The following is a 17,848-nucleotide window of genomic DNA, read 5'->3' as shown; positions in this document are numbered from 1 at the left end:
TAAGACAGCTTATACACTTACAGTACAGATTTTGGATAGAATAAAACCATATTATTATGCAGTGAAAGTAGCAAAAATGCCTTAAATACAACACACAATAATTAGCTTCCATCAGTCTCAGTGGTAAGGCTCTTTTCAGCAGTGTAGATGTTAGTTTTTATGGTAGCGTTTAGTGGTATATGACCAATCCAGTGATATAAAGTCAGGTGTTGTTGGTAGATGTTTTTCCACTGGTCTAGGCATTCATTAACTGCAGTGAAAAGTTATTCTGAAGTACCGAGAGTGCCAAAGTATCATAATCTGTTAAGAAAAAACTGGCCTTAAATATTGTAAATTGGCCCAAGGCAGTCTCTCCTGAGATGGGGATTATAGGCTTTAGAATAACATTTGTTTCCTGTCCCTAGAAGCTGTGAGATGTTTGAAAAGATGGCTGATTTATTTTCCGTTTACAAATTATTCTTAAACCTTGTACATTTATTCGAGACTATAAAGTAACATTTTAGTTGTAAATATAATTTTTTTTATCTTTTTTATCCATGTGAAGCAACAAACCAACACTACTAGATAGTGCCAAAGTGACCTATGGAGGAAAATTTCCTGAAGAGAAAGTAGAGGAAGTGAAAGCCCTGGTGAAAATCCTCCCAGTTTTCTTTGCCCTCATCCCGTATTGGACTGTTTATTTCCAGGTAAGATCGACCTATTTTTATTTAAATCAAAGTCTATGATGGACTCTTAAAGTGGAGAACCGTTTCATACTGAGACTTAAATCTTATTGTGTTGCAGATGCAGACAACATACGTCCTGCAGAGCCTCCACCTGAAGATTCCTGATGCTTCCTCGAACAGAACTGTGGATTCCCACCAGGTAAGCGGAAGTGGAGAGACACCTGATTCTTGGTTATTTAAAAATATCTGGTGTGTCTATTGATTCAAACAGTAAGACGTGACGTGACGTTTAAAAAAACCTTATTACACCAAACCTAGTACAGCTTCTAATGGACACATCCACCCACAAACTGCTAAATATTTTCCAGTACATAGCTCCCAATCCCTCTATCTCTCATAGCCGTCACAAATCACACTGTAACAAGTAATCCTGTATTAATCATTTAAACTAACCCTAAACTGAATGAACTCAGCACTGGCTCCTACAGTGATATCTGTGATTTGTTAGTCGCACATAATTCTATTTGTAGAGCTCTAAACTGTAGGCAGGTTAGAGCTCTACAAATAGAATTATTAAGTCGATTTAAACTAGTCAGTGGGTCACTGAAACAATGGTAGACAACAGCTGGAGGCAGCAGTAAAGGTTGGTAATGCCTGGGGGATTAAATCAGAACTGACTTCACAAACTAATACCTTGCAGATTAGCAACCTGGCTGCGGTAGCATCTATCAGATGCAGCGCCTCCACTTCATTCTCCCTGCTACTTAAAATCAAAAATCATATATTTTAGGGTGGTTAGACTAGGACGTGTATGAACAAATCATGTGGTCTGCTTTTACAATAGACACGCCATAGGAGATGGTACGTTGTACTGACTTCATGGAAATACGAAGTGAAACACACTGGTAAACCACACAACCTAATTTAGTGTTATATAACTGTCCCATATACACTATATGACAATTCACCGTAATATTCATTGAGACTTGTAACATTGTTTAAATAGTCTGGCATCATTTTGTGAAGTTTAAGAAAAATATAAGCTTTTCTTTCCTTCCAACATATCCTGTATCGACTAAAAACAAAACTAGACCTTTCTTTTACTGGCCTTAACACTTAAAAGGGAAGTGAGATTAGATGCCTCTGTGTTTTGCTCCCTCATCTCACCTGACTACTTTCAGTGGCAGAGCTTAAAAAAATACATCCTGTTCAAGGAAACAAGGGTCCATACTACTACTACTACTACTACTACTACTACTACTACTAATAAGAATAATTATAATTATGACAATAATAAAATCTTTGAATGGAGTGAGTGAATGTGTTGTAACTCATGATCCCTGACTTCATTTTAATGGCATGTACAGTATAAGCAAAGTCAGCTCATCACAGAAGATGTAAAACACAAAGTTTAAGATCATTTTCTTATTTCTTTACTTGTTTATTATCTTTTTTGAACGCCACCCTGGGTAAAATGATGTGGATTGTGTATGCATACATGCACTGCATATGTGACTATATTCTGGGAAGTGGAAAATGCACCTTCCCTACCACAGAACCGGGCTCGCCTGTGCCCATCTGTTATTCACTGTAGGCTTTCCTTAGGCAAAGGAAAAAAGTCACCTCGTGTTTTATATAATTTTGAATAAGATAATATGCAAACAAGGGAGAATAAGACTCTCTAAGGAGCTGCGTATAGACCGCCAGCGGTAACTTACCGAAATGGGAATTCAATTTGAGAATAAACGATGGTATCAGAAGTGGTAAACCAGAGACACATAAGGAGCTGAGATGGCTCTTGAAATTTGAATTGCAAATAAACATATCTGGCAGTTTTCAGTCTCTACGTGCTCTCTCTGTGAGATAATGCCTGAAGATGTAGACACTCTTTATTCCCGCTGTGGATTTTCTTTTCTTTCCCCTGATTAACATGTCATCCAGTCTTGTTTGCTCAGGGTAATTATTCCTGTCATATATTACTCTCATGGTAATACATCTAGAATTGTGCTGACACATTTTAATGATAATGACTATTTTAACAGTAATAATATCAACAAATCTGACATTTGTTCATTAATAATACATTCATTATGACTTTGAATTGAATAAATGTTTTTTTTCTTCTCATTATTTTAAGTTTTGACCACATGGGGGTGCCAAAGTAATATCAAGGCCAAAGCACACGTAGTAGATAACACACACATGCTCACTGACACAGGAGCTGAACTGTGTTGGAGTGCATAGTTTTTTTTTGTTCATGCTTTGTTGCCTTTTTATTCAGTTTTACCTCATCTCTCCTCCCCAGATGACGTTCCGCTTCCCGACTGCCTGGCTCACCATGTTTGATGCCGTGCTCATCCTTATGCTGATCCCCCTGAAAGACAAAGTGGTGGACCCCATCTTGAAGCGTCGTGGCCTGCTGCCCTCGTCTCTGAAGAGGATTGCAGTGGGGATGTTCTTTGTCATGTGGTCGGCCGTGGCAGCGGGTGAGAACAGAAATCACACAAATAAGCCAGAAAAACACCAAGGACACAACAAAGTTAGTGCGCGTTTGCTTTGGTAAATGCCACATGTAATCAATGCTAAAAAGGCACTCAGCAATTAAACTGCAGTGTCTCATCCACATAATCTTAGTTAAAACTTTAAATAATTAGAAGAAACAGCTCACCAACAGCAGCATTTTGATGAACAGAAATTTGGTAAATATTGTTTTTTAACTTTGCTGTTTTTATGGGATTCAGGAAGTGATCTTTTCCATCTGCGTTATTTGTTCCTGATTCAAAACATCACTTTTCACCGTGCAGATAGAGACCACTCACTCACTCACCCACCCACAGTTTTTGCCTTTCTCCATCACACTGTAGAACACAGGGGGAGCTGTTGCATCTTACTTTTCGGTCCTGAATTACTGCACTCACATGTGGCAGCACTGCTCCGTCCTTATTTCCTTCACCCTGTGGATTATTTTGAGAATTAAGTCCTGCTGCGTTCGATATGCCCAGGCCAAAAATGTTCTGATAAAGGAAGATACAGGAAGAAAGCAAATAATTAACACTCCCTGGAACAATTCATATTCTATTTCCAACAACTACTGCCATTTTTCCTCTCTTAGAATTTCAATGCATCTGCCACATAGATTATGAACGTGTACTGTCATTAGTGACCTATTAGATGTTGGCTAGTGCCAGTTGACTATTGAACATGCACTGAATCAAATTTAATAAGCCTGTTAGAACAAATTAAATTAAGAATGAACAAATGCACAAAAGGTCAACGTAATAGATACAGGAAACACTTTAATGCGATGTATTATTCCGTCATCGTTTTTAATCAATTCCTAGTGTACCCAACAGGGGTCATGCCAGTTCTTTTCATTCTTTTAACATGTGATTTTGGTGTTGAAAGATTGAAAAACCCAACCAGACAAATCTTATTTGGGGCATAAAACATGAACAACATGTATGTAAATATATACTGATAGAGTAACAGCAGTAATAAAAAAATATAATTTAATTTTTGGACCCTATAAATCTGCATAACAAAGATACTCAGTGTTTTTGCCTTAATTAGCACAGCTAGATAAATGCAAAACACTATATATACTGTAGATATTACACTAAATAAGCAGTACATGTTCATATTTAATATAGTTTTGGTGAAAGAGACATGAGGTGAAGGGGCTTTCAGGCAGTCTAAACCGAGTTAGTGAAGCCTGACTCGGCCCATCAAAAACATCCTTTTCAATCAGCGAGATGTAGTAGTAGGGCTATTAAACAAATTGGAGATGTCTACTTTTCTGCTGAAAGTAATATTTTCTTTTCAGAGGACATTAGCAATCTTAGAGGCAAGGTGCTCTAACTTGTTGATTGCAGATGTTCAAAAGCCATTCAGGTATTTACTTTTCCATTTGGCCTCTTGAAAGAAAGTGCAGTCCTTGCATTTGAATTCAGGCTAAATAAATTCTGCATATTGCAAAAAGCAATTTTGAGCCATGGAAGGGATGAGAAAGGGTTTACAACGGTGCCACGGTGTGGTCATTGGTCACAGATCAGTAGGTGAATACACAACTAGTGTGCAACACGGCGCTGACCTTGATTTTAAGAATCGAATCAGACAGCTGGATCCAGTCTGTACAGTTATGCACTTTGTGAGTTATTGAGATACAGTGTTAATGAAATTCTGTCTGCATCTTATTGTCACAATTATTCATCCAAAAATAATTTCCTGAGCCTGTGTGCTGTTTATCCCCAGGATTGCCTTGCTTTATATTCATTCTGACACACACACACACACACACACACACACACTGACTGCTGGCATCTGCTGTTAATATGTTTTGAACTGTATTTTTCTCTGCTGGCTTCCTTCAATGCTTATCTGCATCTGTCCACTAGTTGACGGTGGTGAATGACCAAGTGTGGCGTCTTCCGCTCACAGAACCTCCAGTTAATCGAGTTGCATGGTCAGGCCGCCTCTCTGTGTCCAGGACATTGGTCATGTCGCTGCTTTTCAGCGCTCAAATCACTTTCATCACCCCCTGCAAGAAATGTGCAAGGATGATAAAACTAGTGTGGTGATATTTCATCGGATTTCATCGTATGCGCTGCCTGACACACATGGCACAAGGACAACTGGACCTCCCTGTCAGTGCAAAGGGACAGCTGAAGATATTCTGTCAAGGGGAGAGTAGACTAAGTCTGATCCCCTTTTCTTTTGTGTCCCAGTCTTCAAAGACACACTGGGCCCAGCTCTGTCTTCTATTTGAAGAAATTTGTTTTTTTTTGTTGCATGTTTAATCGATCGACTTCATGGTGCTTCTTCCAGTGGCCTGTAGATGTGTAAAAAGCATCTTTTTTCTACTTTTAATAAAAGCTGGAGCAGTAGTTTGAGGAATTACACTGGCTTGTCTGATGTGTAATGTTTAGTGTGGGAAATAAAAGCAGAAATATGTGTTTTTGTAGTGTGAGACTTGCTCCCCGCAGCCCAGTGGCCCTCGGTGCCTGAGATGGACGGTTGGTATTGTAGACTAGTCGGATTACAAGGCTAGAACTCCTCTCAAGTACAGCATTAAGTGCAGTTTTGATAGGAGACTGTTTCTTGGACTTATCTGGGAATAGCTGCTGGTTATATGATAATAGCTTTCGAATGAAGCTCTTAGGAGGCAGTAGGGGTTTATGACAACTGCTTTGCTCTTATTATTGAACTGTCTGCACTGTTCCATTGCTAACTGTCATAATATGGAAGCGAGCAGATGTGATCTTAATGAAGTGGTGGTGTAGCCTTAAAATCCTTAATGGACTGTCACTGCTTCCTCTAACTCTGACTGTGTTTGGCTGTTTGTTGGCTTCACATGCTTATAAATACTTAAACAAACAGGAAAATACAAGATTTACCCAAATCCCTGTTTGCATTTCTTTATTATCCAGAGTTTGTTGCAGCATGACAAATTACATGCATCACTTCTCGATTTTGTTTTTCTTTCTAAAACTCAACAAACTTTTTGCATGCTTTGTTTTCTGTGTTTGTCCCTTCAGGTATTTTGGAGACCAAGCGCCTGGAGATCGTCAAATCAAGCGGTACCATTGACCAGGTGCTTGGCAACGTTATCTTCTACGCGGCAGATTTGCCCATATGGTGGCAAGTGCCTCAGTATGTGCTGATAGGAATCAGCGAAGTCTTTGCCAGCATTGCAGGTACAGTTGTTTGACATTTCCTGTGGAATTTGTAGCTCGTAGATGCTCTCGTACGGTGCCTTAGTCAGGAAGACCCGATGACTTAGATTAGCAGCAAAATACAATGCATATCCATCCACTGATCTACTGACTCGCCTTCACATAGAGCCACTCTGAATGCACTGTGTGGACAGAAAAAATGCATAAACCCCTTTTTGAACAATGTGTTCGATTCATTGCCAGACTGCAGCAGCTTCTTATGTTTCTGGGTTAATATGTTTTATGGGTTGTATTGAGTAAATAGCTCAAGATGTTGATCAAAAATTGATTTTTTTTTACACCCCACTGCAAGAAATCGTCCAGGAAATGGACATTTTTATAAATAAGGTGCGGACAAAGTAGCCTCACAGCTGAAATGATGATGAAGCTGTGCATTTGCTTTGCCTTTGCCTGCCTGTGAGTAGCCTCACATTAGCCCTATTCCTCTGCTTGTTGTCCAAATAGATAGAGTGGATAATAAGATGAATAAATACCCATATATCTCCTTAATGCTGTACCATGTATCCCTGTGGGTGTACCTAAAATTGCAACAAATTTTACATCGCAGCATAAACTTTTCACCCCCATTTTCACTCAGCCAGCGTGTGCTGGACATTTATCACTTGAACCTTAAAAATATCCCCACATATGGAATATTGCATCTCAGTCTATACCACTCGAAGAGAGGTAATGAAAGATAATTTATTAATTGCATTTGCATTAGTGGTGTTGTTCAAGTTCAAGGCTCAATTATCCAATTAAGATCCTTACTCGGCTGTCACACTCTTCTTGAGGACATAATACACTTCAGTGCACGGTAAATAGAGATATGCTTCATCACTATTCAAGTAGTTTAAGGATGACAGTTAGATTTGCATGTGGACCAAAGAGGCAGAAAATTAGTCGTAAGCATCCTAATGTGACTGGCACACCTGAGGTCCCAATTTTAGAAGAATTGGACTGCAGACTTGCAGACTTTAAGGACACAGGGACAATCCCTGGCTCTATGGTGGGTTTATAGCAAAAAATCCTTCATTGGATTTCAATTGCCATACTGTACATGGTCTTGTTGTTGTCAATGTCTGCTGTTGGCTAATTTCACGAAGGAGCATCACATTAAAGCAAATCTATTATAATACTCATGCAGCATTGCCCACAATGGCCTAATATAAATACATCTATTGTTTCCATGGTACCAAATGTATAGAATAGTTCTGCTGGTTATCACATCTCTCAGTATAGAGTTAGAACAAAAACAGATTCATCTCCAGTGGGGTAAATATCTCAAAAGCCTGGCACAATCATCCAAAAAGATCTGCGTAACAAAAGACCAGCAGGAATGATTGTGACTGAAGTAAGTTAACCCATATTTAAGTTTTCCAATAACATGTTTGAATGTCTGTGAAAAAGGCCCAAGGTTTAATTTCAGTTATAATATGTTCCTGTCCAGTAAAATAACACCCCATGATGCCATTATCAACAGTTAAAGGCCACATATTTTAATATTATATATTTATAATATTTGAAGAATTTCCCCATGAATAAATTCCCTGTTCTTTTTGATACCTTTAAGGTAGAAGCTCGAAATGTGTTTTCTGACTCTTGACCAAAAGAGAAAATGCTATTTTATTAAAAACTGTGCAAAGTAAGTAATGCATTCATGCAACAACGTAAAGAAATCAATCGGCAGCAAAATGAAAAAAAGAGTAGCTTGTATCTGCTGTTTACCATTTATCCTTTAATATACTGAAATCTGCCATCGCTTGTGTTTATACGTCTAATTGTAGTCCATCTATCTGTCTAAATGTTTTTCCCCTACTGTCACGATCATAACTTCAGGCCTCAATTATCGTAGGGATCTGACTTTGTTAGAGCCTCAGGCCATGATGGAGTCTTTTCCTATTACTACAGATCATGTTGTTGTTGTTGTTGGCTCTTCCATGTAGCCCTCACTTTATTTCTGTAATAAGATTGAAGATTGCACCATTAATACTTGAGACCTTTTTTTCCCTCTCCATTGTGGGAGCATTATCTGGTCAATTCAGTTACTGCTTTGTTTTTGCAAGAATGAACATTTAAAATTTAATTTAATTTAATTTAATTTAATTTAATTTAATTTAATTTAATTTAATTTAATTTAATTTAATTTAATTTAATTTAATTTAAAAAAAGCCCTTAAACATAATTCCATTCAGCTTCTATATAATGCTGGAATTTCAGGGTCCCTATGAAAGCTATAGGGATCTTTAAAATAAACTTGTTCTCTTCTCTCGCTGCACACTATCCCACTGGGTTTACTTCAAGGAATATTGGCTGACAGAATTGTGACATACTGTACGTCTAGTAAAGAGTAATATTTCCCCTTAGTCTTCTGTTTGAATAAATTTGTTCAACCCCCACAGGTCCCATCAAACTTCCCACTCTTAAAAGACGATGGCATTTTTTTTGGCACTTTTACCTCTGCTTAAGGAACAAAAAAAAAATGCTTCCCCACAATTCTAAATTGCCCTTTTTTAAAAATGTTTTCAGGCTAAATTTGTTCTCTAAGACATAAAAATCAATCTTGTAATGACCCATAAGACGAAAGAATAATAATAATAATGATACTTTATTCTTTGTTTTGTTTTGTTTTTGTCTGTTATAGCAAATAATTCCACCTTTTTGTCTAGAAAGGTCAAGCTGTTTGTTGTGTGTGTGATGAAAGACGGAGACGCCGCTGATTGCATCTAAACTTATTGTTCTCCCAGACGGGCAGGAGCTGGATTTAACATAATGTTACATTTTAAATCTGTGCGTTTTGCGTCGAACCGAATCCACAAACCCTCTCATCAACCTTTGCCGTCCCTGATGATATGCGTAGCTATTGACCAGTATGTGTTGCTATTGAAAGGTTAGCTCAGGATACAAACACATGTATCTTTGTGAACTTCTGGAAAGGTCAACTTTTCCACTGAGTAATGACTTCTTCTGTTTTTTGCCTTGTTTTTGAGCTCTGTTTTTAGAATTAGAATGAGTTAGTTTTTGCACACACACCCCAGTTAATCATAGTGAACAGCAGGCAAACTGTTTCCCACAATCATTTGGTGCAATATCCCTTTCTGAAGACTTAAAAGTGGAATGTATTTAACTGCAGCTCCCTAATCTCTCCTGACAGTTGTAGCCATAGGGCCTCATTTGAAACATCACATGTTTGAGGTTCCATGAAATTATCAATGTGGGATTTCAGGCAGACATATATTCACTCTTCCACTGTCCTTCTCCTGGTCTTTTGCCTGATGAGTGTGATACTGTGGCCTGTTGTTTTTACTGCGTGTGAATCATGGCACCACAGACCACACCACCCCGCAATGCAGCTACTGAAGAAGATCTCTTTTAGTCTTACACATAATATCCTAGAAGAAATATAGTCACTGTCAGCGAAAATCATCACGTTACATGCGCACATGCCTCATTTGCTCCGCGATCAAAGACTTGACAGTTTGGGTAAAGCTTAAAGCTAAATCCCATGGCGGTGCAAGCTACATTACACTGTCACTGGCTGTAGCATATTAGACCTCTGCTTTCATTTGCTGCAAGTGATGCCTTGTAAACAGTTTTTCATGTATTTTTAGAATAACCAGCACATGCCACAACAACTCATAAGTATCTGTGCATGTACTCTTTTTATCCCAGGTCTGGAGTTTGCGTATTCTGCAGCCCCCAAGTCCATGCAGAGTGCCATCATGGGGCTCTTCTTCTTTTTCTCTGGGATTGGCTCCTTTGTCGGCTACGGCTTGTTGGCTCTTGTCTCACTCAAGGAGATCGGCTGGATGTCGTCCCACAGAGACTTCGGTAAGACATACTGTAACTTAATCAATCAACACGAGCTGCAGTTCTTGCCATAAGATGTGAAACTTGGTCATAGCGATGAACGCGTAGAGAATTATGATGACCTGAAGCTGCAGCTTCTCTAAACAAGAGAAAGCTTTATCGCTTCTTCCAATTCATCTTACTCTTACAGACTGAAGAGAACATCTTTGTTTCTCACAGATTTGTTTCTGCACATATATCCCACAGTAACCATTTTAAATGTGTTTTTCAAATGAAGAATTATGACGTAAAAATTACCGTTCCCTCTTATATCGCGAAACAAATACCAATCGTTAAAGGCCTAACGTGCCGTGCCGTAGGACCATAGGGACCATAGGTGGAAAAGGGGCTATAGGCTATTTCAGAAACTTTCATTCAGAATTTCAATACATTCATACAAATCATTGATTTGTCTCTGATTCAATGGTTGTTGGCCTGCAACCATATAACCTACTGCACCCATGTTGCTCTGCTCATGCTCTCACTTTACATGACCAAAGTAAATTATAAAATTTTACTACCCAGAGCACTCATTTTTGTTTGTTCTGTATAATGATGTTTGTTTGTTTTTTCCCCAAAACCTGTGACCTGTGAATCTACAATAATCGATAGTGTGCTCCTGATTCAACACTCTTACTTATTGATCTTGGACTGCGTGTTTTGAAAATCACGTTTCTCCAGCTGTTAACTTTAACTTATTTGCTCAGCTTCACTGCTCTCTTGAAGTCAATTGTACTTATTTTATCAATAACTAATTTAAAAATATGTAAACATTAGGGATTTTTGAATGGACAAGGGTTTTTATTAATTGTGGTTCCTTGAGGTAATGAAACAGTTGGGTAGTCCTTCACTAGGATTACAGTATCTGGGTTTAAATTTAGGTAATCTCGATGCTCTCTCATCATTGATTGATTGATTGTGACTCCCTCCTGAATTTAACATTACAGTCCATCAAGCCTGCTATTAGTACCCGATGTGTATTGTGGAGTGCACTATTGACCCAGCACACTGACCGTGCGTATGGACTTGTAATAGAATTGTTTGTATTGATTCAGAATACAGAAATCTATTTTCCAGGGACATCCCCTGAGAACGTTCATAGCTTAAAGGTTTTCCCGTAATAAATACACATGTCGCACTAACAACACAAAGGTTTGTGTAAATCTGTCCAAGAGGTAGAATGAATCGTGTGTTGGTGGCAGCAGATGGATGGGCTCCCTGGCAGGAAGAGGCTCCCAACCCAGATGCACTTTTTCCCTGAGCACTCAGTAAATAAGCCAACACTGTAAATTGTTTACCCACGAATGCCTAATAGCTAATTAATGTGTGCAGACAGGTAAAGGGGGGGTTGCTTTCCGAGATGTAAGCACTGAAAGATGCTTGGCAAGCTTCAGAAATCCATCCTCTGCTCAGCCTTGCTTTACTTGAGGGACAGTTAAGCTAGAGCTGAATTGCCTGTAAGACTTCTTTCTGAAAACAAGTCATTTAAAAGGTGAGCTGTGGAAGTGGGGAAAGGAAAAAAAAATAACATCCTTCTGGCCACTGATAAAAGACACATGGCACACAGCTCGGGCATTAAGCAGGAATCATGCAGTTTGTTTTTGTGGCTGTTTCTCTCAGATTTGTTGGATGTTCTTCCACATCCCATGACTGTCTAGGTGGAAGGGATTGAACTTATTTCCATCACTGCGGGCAAAAGGGTGTGCAGTAAACAGCATCCTGGGCGAGCTGTGCAGAGTTGTAATGTGCTGTGCAGGCCTGAAGACAGATGAGCAGCATTAATCACTTGCTGGGGGTTTGATTACATAGCCCTGCTCCTCTTAAGTAAAGCTGTCCCTGCAGCATTGCATGGAGTTGTTACTGCTGGTCTGGTATGGCGCTGGCGGATGCTCAGCACTCTGCTGTCTTACTGTAGCCCCGTCTTCCCTCACTCTGCATAAAATAAGGTTATTTAGCATCACTCATGTGTCACATGAAGGATCTGTGTTTGAGTTTGAGCAGCTCCTCTGGAACTTGGTCACATTTAAGTTTTGAATTCTTCCAGGCAAAAAAAGAAAGAAAAAGCAATTCATGGGGATGTCATTTTTGACATATGTGTTGAGATATCATGTGACTGTACTCGTGTGCTGACATAATAATTCTCTCTCTGTATCCTCAAATTTGCATTTTCTTTTGGTTTAGACTTGTGTTTTCAAATGTATTTATTTATGTGCTGTATTTTAGTATGTCATGTTAGTTTATGTGTACTTTTATTACATTTGTTATGCCGGTGTTCATTTAGTCCTGAAAATTCGACAAAAAAGCAACCATGAAATGATATGTAAATGACACTTTAAACCAGGTGTGTCAAACTCATTTTTGTTCAGGGGCCACATACAGCACAATTTGATCTCAAGTGGGCCGGACCAGGGAAAATAGTAAAATAATAGCATAATAACCTATGAACAACAAGAACTCCTTGCTTTTTTTCTCCTTTGTTTTACATTTAATGAAGGATATTTTTTTACAAAACATGACATTTCTTGAGAAATATAAGTGCAATTTCAACAATATCGTGCCTAAATGTACTATTTACACATTACACTGGATCTAAAAAGGCACAAACATTTAGTCACAGGTATCTGGAAGAGAAAAATATGGTATTTGACATTACGTTTAGATTGTAATCGTAGTGTGAAATTTTAACAAATTCATCCTGTGGGCCGGATTGGACCCTCTGGCAGGCCGGTTCTGGCCCCCGGGCCGTATGTTTGACACCCCTGCTTTAAACAATGCTTATCGATCTTTCAAGTCTCTGCCCGGCACATCCTTTTTTTTCCCCCCCGTGGTTACATCTGGTGAAGTCATTCATCATCACACTCTTTTTTTTTTATTTGGTATTTTCTATAAAGCTGCTCTAACACCATCTCATCCTTTTCTGTCAAATACCAACCTGGGCTTTCTTCACTACCATTACCACAGGAGGAGGCTTTTGTTTTCAGAAAGTGTCTCTCGTTCCTTTTAATTTGTTCCACCTTTTGTGGGGGGGGTAGGGGGGAGACCATTCACTCGGAGAAAGGAGAAGTTATTGTGAGCCGCTATAGTCACGTGACAGGAAATGGCCTTTTGTCTTTGATCAGCGTTTGAGTCCTGACTGGTCTCATATCAGATGTCTGGGACGTGTCCAGACGTTGTGAGTAAGATGACATTCACACATCCTGCTCGCGAAGTGTTCCATCACAATGAAATGTCAGGTTCATTCTCTCTGAAAGGGAACTATTTAAAAAAGGATTAATTTTTTTTTTGGCCAGGCAGAAACATCTGAGGGCGCGTGAACACGGCGAGTTGTGACGAAGGCGAAGACTATGAGAGTCTGTAGCTGTAACAAACATGCATTGTGTCCATTTGATTTCATTGTGAGCCAGAAGAGGGCACTGAACGCACTGAAGCATTCAGATGTTGGAAAGAAGGTGAAAGAAAGAAAGAAAGTGTTACAATTCTCACAATCTGTGTTTATATCACTCACATATTTAAGGTCTGACCTCTTCTTCTATGAGGAATCGAATGTAAAACTTTTTTACACAACTTGCCGTTTTTGTTTGCTCTATTTCAGAATTCTTGTCAAATATTTATGGGCTTATTTATTTATTTATTTATTTATTTATTACAGCCAGACCTTGCCGAGTCGCCTCGCTGCTGTAATTAGCCCTTCCGTACTTTTTCGAACATGCTTAACAGCTAAGTTATCCCTGGGGGGGCAGAGAGGAGAAGGAAGAGGTAGAGCCTTAAACTTAATGTTTAATGCAATTAGAGTAAGAACCCGCACAGAAACTGAAACCTTGCACATTTTTTTTTTTTTAAGGCCAATTCTGATAATAAGATGTTTCATTTCATTCATTAAGTGTGACTTAAGAAAATCTGGAACAAAGGTGGAGTTCCAGTCATATGTCAGAAAGAATTTCACTGGAACATTTTTTTACTACAAAGGGGTAAAAAAAAAAATAAAAAATAAACAACCGTAAAATCAGAATTTGTAACGTTGTCACGTTGACATGCAGCACTCGGATAGTGTTGAATAGTATTGTGTACATTCTACACAATACTGTTTTCATTCCACTTCCTTTTTATAATCCAGCATACATAAACATGTGTGTTTGGTGTATTCCCTGCATTTTGAAAGCGACGCCGCTTTGTTAATTAAGACCGCAGCAACAATATCTCGGCGTAGTATCTGTTCGAGTGAATTATCGATTGGAGACACAAGCACCCTCACCGTGAACGCACGCCGCTCGCTTTTCCTGTCGAGCACGTCGTTGTTCGCGGCACGCCATGAATTATTCAAACGCTGCTTTGGTTTTGATCTGTCACAATTGAAACCTGAGACCAGATTAAGATGACGACGAAACAAATTAGGGGATGGGGGTCCAAGTGTTTGTCAGGTTTTTCCTTTGCCACTCATTCACTTAACGCTCTGGCAGAACTTCACAGTCTGCACTCGGCTCTCTCTTCCTAGATCAAAGGTTTTCTCGCTGCAGTGATGGCCCAGCGCGCGCGGCATTGACAAAGGATCGCTCCTGTCTGATGCACCCTATCACCGCGCTGTTTCTTTATTCCCCTCGATTTCTAATTATCCACAGAAGCGTGCACACGGCTGAGAGACGGAGGGGGGAGAACTTATCTATAGGCACGACACGCATGGAGACATTACGGGGTGTGATCATGCAAAGCACTGTGGATGACTTGTTTCAAACGAGTGAAGCCTGCTCTTTGATTAGTAGCAGATGACACTGTGTTAAAAGCAGGAACAACACAGTGAAGCTTTCTGCGCTGACCAAGGCGATGTAATCGCAGATGTTGACATTTGTAGAATTTTGCATTTTGCAGACAGTAATAGAGCTACAACAACCGCGGTTTGCAAACCTTTATTTTCCAGGGGGCCTCATGGAAAGTTAAAGACTCATCTTATAAAATCGATGTCAGTTTAAGTCGACGACATGTCGATGATGTCTTAAGATCTCACTGTTGGACAGACTTTTCCAACAGGAAACTGAAGTTTATAAAGCGCTCACTCTCCCACACCAAAGTCCATAGAGAAAATCAGTGATTTTAACATCACAGCACACAGGAGTTGTCGACCCACTGCTGCCTCCATCAGTATCTTCAAATTTCCTATTTTGTAAAATTCGGCATTTGAACTCCTTTGTTCAGATGGACCTCAGTGACACAAAGTGGCCACACGAGGCAGCAGCAGACCAGCAGCTCCTGTGTCCCTGTGAGCTAAAATCGCTGATTTTCTCTATGGCCTTTGGTGTTGGTTGGATAAGTCTGTCTAAAATCGCTTTTAAGGCGTCATAGACTTTAGGTGTATTTATTCACTTTATGTCATTGTCTCTTTTTTTAACTAACATCCTTGTAGTGGCAGAGGCAGAGACAACAATGGTCTGATTGTTTTTCATTCCCCCAGAATGAGTCCTTTTATATTTACATCAGGAGCCGGGTCAGCTGTCCGCTGTGCGCAGCTGCTTTACACCTCCAGCTCGTCAAATCCCCGCAGCATCGTCGATAACTCCGCTCCCCAGTTTGTAAAGCGCCGCATCACAGCGCGCCGACATTACACGTGGTCACCTGCGATGTTAACCGTAATTAAATCAGTTCCAAATGACACCAGGCTGCCGTGGAAGTTACCCGCACACTGCTATACACATGGGACAGGCCAATTATAACTCTGTCGTATAACTCCTGTTTCTCTTCTTCAGGCTTGAGACGTCACATTACCTGCACTCATTATTCTCACAGACAGCGACAGGAAAAAAAAAAAAATACTCTTTGTGTTTTATTGTTTCATCCATTTATTTCTACTCTCCCCCGTACTTAAGAAGTCGTAAAAACCCACGCCATCTGCCACTGGCTGCGGATTTATTGCGCGTCGTCCTCGAGTCGCTGTGCTCTGCGTCATCCTTTGCGACGATGTGATTTCTTTTGATTCGTTAAGCTGTGAATGTCACACATTTCAAAAATGATCGAGGCGACAGACGACAAAGAAATCCAAATACTTCGGGCGTCTTGAGCACCGTCTTGACCCAGGGAGCAGACGAGGAATTAGGTGTACACTCACACTGTGGCATTGGAACAGGCAGAACATGAATGAAGCATATCTAATTGAAATCACGCGTGCTTCTCTGTCTCTGCCTATTTACTCACAGTGACAGAGTGACAGTTCTATATGGAGAAGCTAATGGGAGCTCTTTGAGAAGACGCTAGATCGCCTTGGGGGGCGTCACATTTACTCGTGTGACAATAACACATAAGCTATAGGTATCTCATTGCCTTACATGGCATCTGTTCCATAAACCAAGACGCATTCGTAACGGCGCTGTAGCAGAATAGAAGTAAATTTGCCCCCAGCTCCTCCCAAAGACGTTCTTCTTCTCTGGAAATGGAGTCAATGGCCTCATCTCATGCTGTTGGCTACAAAGGCCTGTCTAACATAATGAAGAGGACAAAAGCTGCTCTAATGCCAATCCGATTGTCACCGCCACTCCACAACTGTATTGTCGTGAGCTTTGCCCTTCATGTAAAACCCCAGCAAGGCCAAAAACAGGATTTGTTTTCCCCTCTTGAGCTTTGAGCCGAGCGAGAATGACAACCACTTAAGTCAACTTTGCAACAAATGTTAATACAATTATAGTGCTTAATCTTTCTGACCCAAAAAAAAATATAGAGATAATAATTCTATTATTTGAGTCTCTCTAAACTTGCTGTGCAGTATCTGCTTAGTTCTCGCGCTGGATTCACACAAACATGTTTGTGCGATGCATTCTCCTTCTTTTAATTTGTATTCCATCACAAACAGTTCTTTAAACACAGATAAAATCTCACTGGGCCAAACATTTTTGCTCATTTTCTTTTCTCAAAGTTGAATCTCCGAGTGTTTCCATGGAAATCTGATCCGCGATGTTGTCTCATTGACACGAGAAGTAACAAGTGGCGCCGCTGCCCGCCTCTGAACAACGTGACTCATTTATTTATCCAAAAAAATTGTAATTTTTGTCACTGGATCCAGTCATGGCGAGTTTTGGTAAACCATAATTCACAGGTCTCCAGTCCATCACAGGGCCACATAGAGTCAAACAACCATCCACACTCACACCGATGATCAATATATTGTCCGCAGTGTTTTGCCTAATCCCAAAATCTCCACATTCTGTTATATAAAATAATGATCCTTGTTTCCTCTCTTCTGTAGGTAACATCAACGACTGCTCTCTGCACTACTACTTCTTCCTCCTCGCAGGAATCCAGGGCTTAACCTTGCTGGTCTTCCTTATCGTCTCTGTCAAGTACGACAAGCAGAGGGGCAGAGCAGGAAGCCAAAGGCAGAGACACGTCTCCTCTTGACCTCATGCACCTCAGTATCCCACTCACCACACTTGCCTTCTCCTGTCATGCCACTCATTGCCTAAAGTCCCTGTTTAATTGGTACGTACTAATCTCATCCTGCAAAAGCTGAGGTTTACCCCCACATGTGATTCTGTCCCGTCTATATCTATGTGTTCTTTATTTATCGTTGTTTTTGCTTTTATGTTTTTTTGCCTCTGAATGGTTTGACATCACTGGGTGAATGCACAGGTACCACTGACCGTA

General features: G+C 40.0%; 1 protein-coding gene across 2 annotated transcripts in view; it reads left to right on the top strand.

Annotated features, from left to right (window-relative positions):
- The window catches only part of slc15a4 (solute carrier family 15 member 4), a 22,848-nt gene extending 5,000 nt beyond the window's left edge, over positions 1-17,848 (top strand). For both annotated transcript variants that reach the window (XM_058635193.1, XM_058635192.1), the window contains exons 4-9: positions 545-686; positions 784-864; positions 2,971-3,151; positions 6,200-6,358; positions 10,049-10,207; positions 17,451-17,848. In XM_058635193.1, coding sequence (XP_058491176.1) covers positions 545-686; positions 784-864; positions 2,971-3,151; positions 6,200-6,358; positions 10,049-10,207; positions 17,451-17,602 — 874 coding nt within the window. In that variant the 3' untranslated portion in view covers positions 17,603-17,848. The remainder of the gene's footprint in view (positions 1-544; positions 687-783; positions 865-2,970; positions 3,152-6,199; positions 6,359-10,048; positions 10,208-17,450) is intronic.

The sequence above is a fragment of the Solea solea genome, chromosome 8, assembly GCF_958295425.1.
Source record: "Solea solea chromosome 8, fSolSol10.1, whole genome shotgun sequence".
NCBI lineage: Eukaryota > Metazoa > Chordata > Actinopteri > Pleuronectiformes > Soleidae > Solea > Solea solea.
Note: the sequence above shows the minus strand (reverse complement) of the source record. Positions and strands in the feature narration are given on the sequence as shown.